Raw genomic sequence first — 11,141 nt, forward strand, 5'->3', positions numbered from 1 at the left:
TCTCTCGCAATTTTATATAATGGATAAAAATATAATATTAATGTTCTTACAGATCTCTTAATAATATATCAATTTTCATAACTGTATATATTTTTCATGTATAGAATATTAATATATTTACCAATTTCTTAATAATGTATCAATATTCATAAATATATGTTTCTCCATGTATAGAATATTAACATTCTTACAGATTTCTTAATACTATATCAACATTAATAACTACATATGTTTCTCCATGTATAGAATATTAATATTCTTCTGGATTTCTTAATAGTATCTTAATATTAATAACCATATGTTTCTCCATGTGTAGAATATTAATATTCTTCCAGATTTCTTAATAATATATCAATATTCATAACTGCATATTTCTCCATGTACAGAATATTAATATACTTACCAATTTCTTCATAGTATATCAATGTTCATAACTACATATGTTTCTCCATGTATAGAATATTAACATACTTGCCAATTTCTTAATGATAAGAATATTAATATACTTGCCAATTTCTTAATGATACCTCAATATTAATAGCTATATATGTTTCTCCATGTATATATATACATATTTATATACATATATATACACATTTTTTAATATATATATATATACACATATACACACACATATGTATATATATTATATATAGATATAAATAAAAATATAATGATGCTTCCCAGGAGTTAAATTTAAAGATGTTGCTTAAAAAAACCTGAAGAATTCCCTCTGGAGCCTTTCCCTCTTCCCTTTGGATCCCATCCCAGCATTTAATGGTTCCCTGTGAGCAGCAGGACCTGCCTGGCTGGGGATCACACCTGGGTGAGAGGAGGATAAAACACGGAAAAAAAATGGACATGGTTCCTCGTTTTTCTTCCTGGTGACATTGGCAGTAATGGTGGGAAAGGGGAAGAAGCAAAGCAGAGGAATGAGGAAACAAATCCGAAACCGAGCAGGAATGTGCTGCCAAAACGAGGAGAGGAAATAAATAAAACACCATTAGAGTCTGCTGCTAATTAGTCATTTCAATAAAAGCAGCTTTCTGGAGGTTTGAAGGGTCAGTTGAGTTTCAAATGCCATTCAGATTAATTCAAATTAATTTCCTGCTAGATGCCCTTTTGATGAAGTCACAGTCAGCTTTGTAGAGCCATTTTTGGGGAATATTTCCCTAATTGAAACCCTGTTAGAACCCTAAATTCCTGGAGATGAACGGCTCGATTTTCCCTTGCAGGCACTCGGTACTGCCTGACGGTTCACCTCTTCACAGCCCGCGGGGAGAGCACCTCGGTCACCAAGAGATGTGCCACGGGCGAGGAGTGCCACCTGGCCGGGTGCCACCAGCACGGGGACAGCGGGCACACGGTGAGAGCTGCTCCTGCCTTACTCCTGGTGTAAGAGAGCTGTTCCTGCCCTGCTCCTGTCCTACTCCTGCCCTACTCCAGGCATAAGAGAGCTGCTCCTGCCCTACTCCTGCCCTGCTCCTGGTGTAAGAGACCTGCTCCTGCCCTGCTCCTGCCCTACTCCTGCCTTACTTCTGCCCTGCTCCTGCCCTGCTCCTGGTGTAAGAGAGCTGCTCCTGCCCTGCTCCTGTCCTACTCCTGCCCTGCTCCTCATGTAAGAGAGCTGCTCCTGCCTTACTCCTGGTGTAAGAGAGCTGCTCCTGCCCTACTCCTGTCCTACTCTTGCCCTGCTCCTCGTGTAAGAGAGCTGCTCCTGCCCTGCTCCTGCTCTGCTCCTGTCCTACTCCTGCCCTGCTCCTGCCCTACTCCTGCCCTTCTCCTGCCCTACTCCAGGTGTAAGGAAACCCTTGAGCTGGAGCTGAGCACTCCAGGACTCGTTTTTCCTGCTCCTCTCCGGCGAGGAACAATGGGATTTCTGCAGGACAAGCAGGACCAAGCCCTGGTTCCTGCTGCCCTGCTCCTGCTGGGGTGGGACAGGGTGGCAGTGACTCCTGGGGAGTACCTGGCTGCTCTGGGGTGTACCCAGAGCAAGGATTTGGGCTCTCAGGGAGGTTGTGCAAGATTCTGTTTGCCATGGGCTTAAGCAAGGCACAGCTGAGCTTTTGTTCCATGGGAAAAGGCAGAATCTGGTGTCTTCTCCCATCCTTGGGATGATGGGGGAAAGTTTATTCTTGTTAGTCAAGTTTATTCTGAATAATCAAGTTTATTCTTGTTAATCGAGTTTATTCTTAATAATCCAGTTTATTCTTCATCATCAAGTTTGTTCTTAATCAAGCTTGGCCTGTCAGAATATTATTTCATATTATTCACTAATTCCTAAATAGGAATATGTGCAGATTAATTCTGTTATTTTTAACGTGAACAATCTCAGACCCCAAAAACAAAGCAGGCAGCATCCATCTGTGTTAGATATGAAAGGATTTGTGCATTTTCTGAAGCAAATCCCAGTAATTCCAGCTGGTTTTGAGGGAATAATATGACTCTGCATCCTGCCTCCTGCTGCACTTCCATAGAATTGTAAAATCCCAGCCTGGTTTGGGTTGGAAAACACCTTAAAGCTAATTTCATTCCAACTCCCAGCCAGGGGCAGAGATTCTATCTTTAAAAAGTTGCTGAGCTTTCGGATTAGACAAAAATTGACATTTTATTCATTTATTCTCTTGTTTTTCCAGTAAGGGGGTGAAGTGAAGAGCATTGGGTTTGGATTCTCCCCGGAAATCAGCAGTGTCAGGGCTTTGGTGGCTCCAGAAACTGCAAAACCAAGTGTGGGTTCAGCACACGGAGCTGCACTGACCTCAAAACCTCGAGGGGAAAATTGAAAGGGAAGGAAGTTTGTAGAGTCAGGATTTCTCACCTTAAAAAAGCTGAATCCTGAGAGGTTCCAGTGCATATTTTTAGCTGCTGGGTTGGAAGGGGAAGCTCTGTTTTTACCAAAATAATGCAGAGTGTCAGTGGATGTGACACCCACCTCAGCCTGGGGACATCCATGGGATGAGTTCCTCCAGGAAAACTGGATATATTTGGCTATATTTGATATTTTGGATGTGTTTGGATAGGAAGTTTGGATAGATTTGATTTCAGGATGACTTTTAGCAGATCTGCTTCACCTTTTCCCCTGGGCCAGGCTGGCAGTGAATTGAGTCTTCAGCTCAATTTTGCGACACGAAATGTGCATTTCTGTCTTAAAGCCACTCAGAATTAACCACCCCGAATTAATTACCCCTGAATTGATTACCCCTGAATTAATGACCCCTGAATTGATTACCCCTGAATTAATGACCCTTTTCTCCCACCAGGAGTGTGTTTCCTGCTGTGAAGGCATGATCTGCAACGTGGAGATTCCCACCAACGCCACCAACGCCGTCTTTGCCGTCCTCCAGGCGCGCAGGACATCCGCGGCCAGCCGGGAAATGCCCCAGGTGGCACTGCTGGTGACACTGGTGACAATGGCCCTGTCCTGACACAGCTGCCTGGGACAGCCCCCAGCCAGCAAAACCTCCAGGATCTCCAAGGAGAAGTCACTGATATTCCTGAATTACCGCCAGTTGAAGGGCGCGGTGGGAAAGCTCATCCCGAACTCCTTGGGTGTTTTAGGGGAATTCTTCCCTCGGCATCAGGGTTGGAATAAATCCCCTGGTGGATCAGGCAGCAGGGTGGACTCAAGTTGGTGTAATTCCCTGTTTTCTGAGGAAAATTCCCTGTTTTCTGAGGGGGAAAAAAATGCACATTTGCTTGGCGTGTTTTTGGGACAGAACGGTGACAATCAGTCCGAAGGAGCTTTGGGTGGTCGATGTGGAGAGGTGGAAAGTGGTTTTAAACCTTTTATGTGCATAAAGAACACGGAGATTTTTGGTTTGTTATCTTTATTTCATAGAGAATACCTCTGGTTTTCATAGAGAACAAATTTTTTTTTTCCTGCTTGATCAGAGCTATCATTTCTCCTGGCAATAATACAGAATTTTATCTTTTTATTTCTGAGAAATGCATCGTCCTCCCGTTTTAAAGCAGTGGGAAATGCAGAATTCCTAAAAATTCTGTTTGAGCAGCTAGAGCAGAATTCCTGATCTTCCACCCCAAAGGGATTATTTCCTTGATAAATGATAAACACCATTTGTGTGATGTTGGTGTTATCACGATTTTAAAATCACAAAAATCCTAAAAATTCCAAGTGGGCACTTGGGATAAATAAGGAGGGAAGCCTGCTGTGTTCTCTCCTGATTTGCACAGGTTTCTCCCAGGAATATCCTTGTCCTGATGGATGTTTTTCAGGAAGGATGCATCCCTAAAACTGGCTAAAAAAAAAGAGATTTGGAACTGTCACCCAAAAAATTCAAGCAACTACAAACTGGGGGTCTTTTCCATCAATATTGCCTTCATTATTTGCTATTTTATGTCACTAACTCTATTTAGCTGTAAAAAAAAAAAGGCTTTGAAATATTTCCAGGCTTGTTTGCATTCCAAAATTGCCTCTACAATACTGTTAGAATGGAAAGAAGTGTGTGAAAATCAACCTGTGGTTTCTGGATGGGCGATGGTGCAGCTACAACAATTGGATGGAAATGCTTTTCCCTTGCTGAGGGAAAATAGTTCTGGATTTTTTTTGAGTTTTTCGGGGTCTGGATTCTCGTGGCCATGGCTGTGCCATCCAGCAGGGCTGGAGCTGCTCTGGATCCAGGCTGGGAGAGCTGGGAATGTTCCCCTGGAGAAGGGAAGGATCCAGGGAGAGCTCAGAGCTCCTGCCAGGGCCTGAAGGAGCTCCAGGAGAGCTGGAGAGGGACTGGGGACAAGGGCTGGAGGGACAGGACACAGGGAATGGCTTCCCACTGCCAGAGGGCAGGGATGGATGGGAGATTGGGAATTGGGAATTCCTGGCTGGGCTGGAATTCCCAGAGAAGCTGTGGCTGCCCCTGGATCCCTGGAAGTGTCCAAGGGCAGGTTGGACAGTGGAATTGTCCCTGTCATGGCAGAGATGGACTGGGATGGGATTTAAGGTCCTTTCCACCCCAAACCATTCCATAATTCCATGATGATCCCATAATTGACATCATCCTTCTGCTCCATGAGGGATTTGTCCACATGAAAGGATTTTTTTTGCTAGTGGGAAGACCTTCCCAGGCTTGCTCTCTGCTCCGTGGGGAATTCCTTCACCAAGTGAAGTCTTTCCCACCATCGGATTTTCCCTGGTTTTGCCTCTAAGTGCAAAATGCTCCCAAATCCAATTTCTGGGAATAATCATTGCAATCCCAACGAGGCCTCCAAGTGCCTTATGGCCTTATGGGACTTTACTGTAAACAATTTACATTAAAATCCTATAAACGTTGATCTTTTTTGTGTTGGAAATGCCATTCCAGAGCTTTTGGGAATGGCAGGGAGACCCTGGAGAAATGAGATGCAGGTTCTCTGCACCGACAAAAAAAGGATATTTTAGGAGGGAAAATCTGTGTTTTTTTCTTGATTGAACAATTTTTTCCCCCTTTCTCCTCACTGGAAAGCAAAGAAACCTTCAAATGAAGATTTTAAACCTCATCAAATGTTTTTGCTTTTGGGAAAGGATTGTTTGGGATGAACCACAATAAATCAGCTGAAGGTTCAAGGATGCAGCCTGGGTGTGTGGAAGGATTCAGTGTTGGATTTTTTATTTTTTAAAATGAAAGAATTCCAAGCGTGGAGAATATTAAGGAAGAGTTGTAGTCAGCTGGATGCATCCATGGCTTTGTCAGGGCAAAATTTGGGATTATTTTGAACAGGGAATTGAAGGTGGAAATACTGTTAATCCAGGGGTGATGCTGCACAAACAGGCACTGGGAGAGGAAATAGGGAATTTAGCAGGGAATATCCATTTTTATGGGAAAATCCATTTTTTCCCATTTTATGGGAAAATATCCCTTTTTCCCTTCGCTGCATTTTTATTTTTTTCCACAGAAAACGCTGCTTGGATTTTATGTTAAATGCTGGCTTTGTAGGAAAAATGTGCTGAGAGAAAAGTGTTAAAATTCACCATATTTGGGGAGGATTAACAACTGTACAGCAAATCCCACCTGAATTTATGGCGGAATTTTCATGTTCAATATTTCCAGGTTTCCTGGATTTTCAGATCTCTGTCTGCAAGACTCACTTAAAAAATTCTATTGGATGGATTAAACCAGATTTTCAGTGTCTCGATCTCAGTTTGAGCTCACAGATGTTGTAATTTGAATATATTCCACTTTTAATCTGATAAAACCAATTTTCAGTGATGTCTTCGTCTCAGTTTGAGCTCACAGATGTTGAAATTTCAGTATGTTTTTGGCATTTTCCGATGCCAAAACTCACCCCAAAACCTTGGAAATGATGTTTCTGCAAATCCATGATTTTATTCCCTGAAAATAATTCATGAGCAATGGCAAATCCATCCATTTGTGCAGTTAAATATATTTTATGCTATATATGTATAATATGATTTTTTTGCCCTTTGAACATGAAAATAATTCATAAATAATGGCAAATCCATCCATTTGTGCAGTTAAATGTATTTTTTTGCTATATATGTGTAATATGATTTTTTTAATGTACTTTGCACTGGACAGTCTATATAGAAGGTTTATTTTTATTTTTAAAACTGAAATACTGATAAATCCTTCATAATTCAGTGTTGTTTGGATGTTTTACTTCCTGCTGTGGAACTGGTTGAAACCTTCTTCAGAAATGGCACTTTTAATAAAAAAATGTTCAAATATCTGCTGGTGTTCAATGTTTGTGGTGCCAAATATCACTTGGTAAAATCTTAATTTCAATTAGGTTCTGCTCTGGCTTCAGCATCATTTAAATTTTTTTTTCTTTTTAATTTCTTTTTTTGCCTTTTTTTTTTTTTTAAATTTCTTTTTTTGCCTTATCCCAGCAATGTTTTTGGGAATATTTCCCCTCCCTTTTTGGAAGAGTATTTTATCCTGATAGAGACACTCTGTGCCCAGAGATATTTCAAAGAAAACTTCATTTTATTTGCTTTTTTCAAACTGTGATTGCCGGAATTATCGCTAAAATAATTTTCATTGTAGTTTTGTGGTGTTCAAATTCTTCCAACTATTCTTTTTTTTTATTTTTTTCCCCTTCCTGAGTGATTGAAAATTTCGGAATTTGGTTTTCACAGGACCTGGGATGGGTTTGGCCACTGGGAAGTTGTGGAATTCCCTGGAATATTTCAAAAATAGGGAATTCGTGACTCGAATTGATCCAGAGCTGTGCTGGGAGAAAAAGCTTTCCTTGGCTGCAGAGGGAAATTGTCCATAATTAATCTCACGTTGGCAGGAAATCAAAATTTGGGGAAATGTTTGATGGAGAACATTCTGTTAATGAGTTTTCCCTGCTGAACCCCCAAAGTGGGACATCATTGCTGCAGCCTGGAATTGATGGTTTTCTCTTGGTTTTTGGGTCAGAACAGAGCAATTTGGGGGTAATTTGGGATTTTTCTAATTTTTAACAATTTTTTTTCTTTTTTTTTTTTTTTTTGCTGTTTTTTTCTTGGGATTTTTTTTTTTATTTGTTTGGTTTTTCTGGGGGAATTTTTGCAAACTTTTTTTTGAGTGGTTTGTGGGTTTTTTGTCTTTTTTCTTTTTTTTTTGAAAAAGATATTTTACACGGATGGAGCAAGTGGGACATGAATGGCAAGAGATGAGAGAAATGAAATGAAATCCTGTGAATGGTTCACTCCCATCTCATTAATGGTGTTGGGAGATGTTTGGGACGAGAAGAAGTGGGAAGGATTTTTGAAAAAATGAAATTAAATACGCAAAACAGTTCTGATCTTTTCCTAGCTAAGATACCATAGAAATGAAAGTTATAACAAAATTAATGTTCCATTTTACTCCAGGAAAGCCAATTTTAGTCCTTGGTGGCAGCTGTTAATTTGAAACCACAAATTGTCCTTTGCTCCTTGTTCTTGGTCTCCTCAGAGGATTTTGAAAGGAAATTTAGGACTCCAAATAATCCAAATGTCCAAGGGCAAGTTGTGTGTTTGCTTTTAGAAGAAAATAATTTAATTATAATTTCAAGGAATATTTTATTCTAATTTCATGGCTAAACTCCTTGATGCAGGCCAAGTGTCAAAGGCTTTCTTGAACCCAATTTTGGTTTTCCTTTGGTGTTTCCTAGGTGGTTTTCCCTAGTGGAAAATGGGGAAATGTCAATGAATCCTAATGGATTATTTGGGGTTGGAAGGAACCCTAAAGCTCATATTTAGATGTGTTCTATCCATAGATATGTGTATATTTATTATTCTGTCACAGCTGGATTTTTCCTGAGTGGAATAATCCAATATTTATGAATTTACTGTTGTAATTTTCCTTTAATCCACACGTGAAGAGTTAGTAAAACTAAACATAATTCGATAAAAATGAATCAGATCCATTAAAATATTCTGTTGAACACCTGATCATAATTACCATGGCAGTGAGAGAAATGTCCTTCCCTCTGATTCCTTCTGCTCAGCCAGAAAATGCTGCGACTAATTCAGGTCCAAAAATTGAGTTAATTCAGGCCTAAAAGTTGGATTAATCCAGGTCTAAAAGCTGAACAAATTCAGGTCTAAAAACTGGACTAATCCAGGTCTAAAAATTGAGTTAATTCAGGTCTAAAAGCTGGATTAATCCATGTCTAAAAGTTGGACTAATGCAGGTCTAAAAATTGGATTAATCCAAGTCTAAAAATTGGAATAATCCAGGTCTAAAAATTGTACTAATTGAGGTCTAAAAACTGGACTAATCCAGGTCTAAAAGTTGAGTTAATTCAGGTCTAAAAATTGGACTAATTCAGGTCTAAAAATTGGACTAATCCAGGTTTAAGAGTTGGGTTAATTCAGGTCTAAAAGTTGGACTGATCCAGGTCTAAAAATTTGATTAATCCATGTTTAAAAATTGGACTAATCAAGGTTTAAAAATTGGATTAATCCACGTCTAAAAGTTGGGCTAATTCAGGTCTAAAAATTGAAATAATCCAGGTTTAAAAGATGGGTTAATTCAGGTCTAAAAATTGAAATAATCCAGGTCTAAAAGCTGAACTAATCCAGGTTTCTCTTCAATAGACTCAAACCCAAAATGTCACATCCCAGCCCTGCCAGAGGGCTGAGCTGAGTGACACCAGTTCAGGATTTATTCCCTTCTGCAGGTGAATTATTTCCCCCAGTGCCTGTTCTGTGTGGCTGCAGCCATAAATAAATGCTGAAGTCACATAAAATATGTCCAGAAACCCCAGGCTGGCTCCTGACACGCAGCAATTCCACTTTTTTTCCCCCCTATTAATAGTTTTTAATGACTGAAGGCTCTAAATCACAGCTCTGAGGCTCAGGGGGGTTTTGGCAGCTGAAATGTTTGGGTTTTAAAACGGAAATATTTCACTCAGAAAATCCTGGGATATAACAGATGATAAAATCCCAGGGTGGTTTGGGTTGGGAGAGACCCTAAATCCTGTCCTGTTCCACCCTTTCCATGGCAGGGACAGTTCCCACTATCCCAGGCTGCTCCAACATCTTCAATTACCCTTTATTCCCCTCATTTTAAGGAAAATGTGAAGGGATTTTAAAATATCATTAATATTTAAAGCTGGGGAGAGTCCAGGCCATCAGGTTGCTTTGCTTCCAGCAGCTCTGCTTCAATTTTCTTGATTTAAATCTTGATTTAAATTTTGATTTAAATTTCCAAAAGCTGCTGGGATCTCCCCTTGGTAAAACCCTCTGAACATTCCTGAAAAGTTTGGGAGTTCAGATGAAATGTCACCTTTGGCATTTCATTTCATTTTCCAGGCTTTCTATTTTTAATTCAAATGTTCTGTTTTCCTTATAATCACTTTTCCTAATCCCTATTTGTATTAAATAATACAATTAAATTAATTAATTATATCTGGCCTTCTTCAAGGCCAGCTAGGGAATTTAAAAAATCTCCAGAAAAAAATATTGGATGCACATTTTTGCATCTAAGGTTGGTCTAGGCCTGTGGTTGTAAATAAAGCCTGAGGGGTCTGTGGGCTTTAAAGGAGAACTGAAATATAAGTTTTTTAATGGAAATAGGGAAGATTATTTTGGTTAGGCTCAAGCTAGACCTAAGGTGGTCACTCTTTGAGGAAACCAAGGGTCAGAAAAGGTGGAAAACATTCCTGCCATGGCAGGGGTTGGAATGGGATGGGCTTTAGGGTCCCTTTAACACAAACCATCCTGGGATTCATTTATCCTGAGCAAAGTCATCTCCTGGACCATGGGGAGTTTTGTTTCCTCCTGAAAATAATCTAAAATAAGTGTGGGAAAAAAGGGGAATCCTACTGAAACAGGAGGAGTGGGAAAGTGCAAGAATTGGGAAAGTGCAAGAATGGGGAGAGAAGGAGCAAGGCAGGGTGGGGAGCAGCAGGTCTGAGCTGTCCCTGCACAGCCTGGGCAGAGGGAGGCTCTGCAAAAGCCAATCCCAGAGAAATTTGGGAATTATCTCGAGGGAGGAAAGGCAAAACATATGGGGAAGCTTGACTTGTGGAAATGTTCCTTAGAGCAGAGGATAAAAGCCAAGGTGGGGACTGGAAATGCACAGGGATTCACCCCGAAATTGCAGGGGGGAGCTGGAGGTGGAACCTGAAACCATTTTGGCTGGGAGAGGGAGAGAATTTTGGGCAGGTGTGGGTTTGTACATCCCAGTTGGGACTGTGATCTGAGTTTGTAGGTCCCAGTTAGGATTTGGATCTCAGTTTGTACATCCCAGTTATCACTAGGATCTGACTTTGCACATCCCAGTTATCAATGGGATCTGAGTTTGTACATCCCAATTGTCACTGCGATCCCAGTTACACATCCCATTATCACTGTGATCCAAGTTTCACATCCCAGTTATCACTGGGATCTGAGTCTGTAAGTCCCAGTTGTCACTGGGATCTGAGTTGCACATCCCAGTTGGGACTGGGATCCCAGTTGCACATCCCAATTGTCACTGGGATCTGAGTTTGCACACCCCAGTTGTCACTGGGATCTGACTTTGTGCATCCCAGTTACCACTGGAATCTGAGTTTGTACATCCCAATTGCCACTGTGATCCCAGTTGCACATCCCAATTGTCACAGGGATCTGAGTTTGCACTTCCCAGTCATCACTGGGATCCCAGTTCCCCATCCCAGTTCCCACTGGGATCCCAGTTCCCCATCCCAGTTCCCCAACACTGTTTTTGCCTCGG

General features: G+C 40.8%; 1 protein-coding gene across 1 annotated transcript in view; it reads left to right on the forward strand.

Moving 5' to 3' along the window:
* The window catches only part of LYPD6B (LY6/PLAUR domain containing 6B), a 33,725-nt gene extending 29,619 nt beyond the window's left edge, over positions 1-4,106 (forward strand). The window contains exons 5-6 of the mRNA XM_085067168.1: positions 1,236-1,366; positions 3,261-4,106. Coding sequence (XP_084923294.1) covers positions 1,236-1,366; positions 3,261-3,425 — 296 coding nt within the window. The 3' untranslated portion in view covers positions 3,426-4,106. The remainder of the gene's footprint in view (positions 1-1,235; positions 1,367-3,260) is intronic.
* The last annotated feature ends 7,035 nt before the right edge of the window (positions 4,107-11,141 follow it).

This window comes from Lichenostomus cassidix, chromosome 7, assembly GCF_008360975.1.
Source record: "Lichenostomus cassidix isolate B80296 chromosome 7, HeHo_3.0, whole genome shotgun sequence".
In the NCBI taxonomy this organism is placed as follows: domain Eukaryota; kingdom Metazoa; phylum Chordata; class Aves; order Passeriformes; family Meliphagidae; genus Lichenostomus; species Lichenostomus cassidix.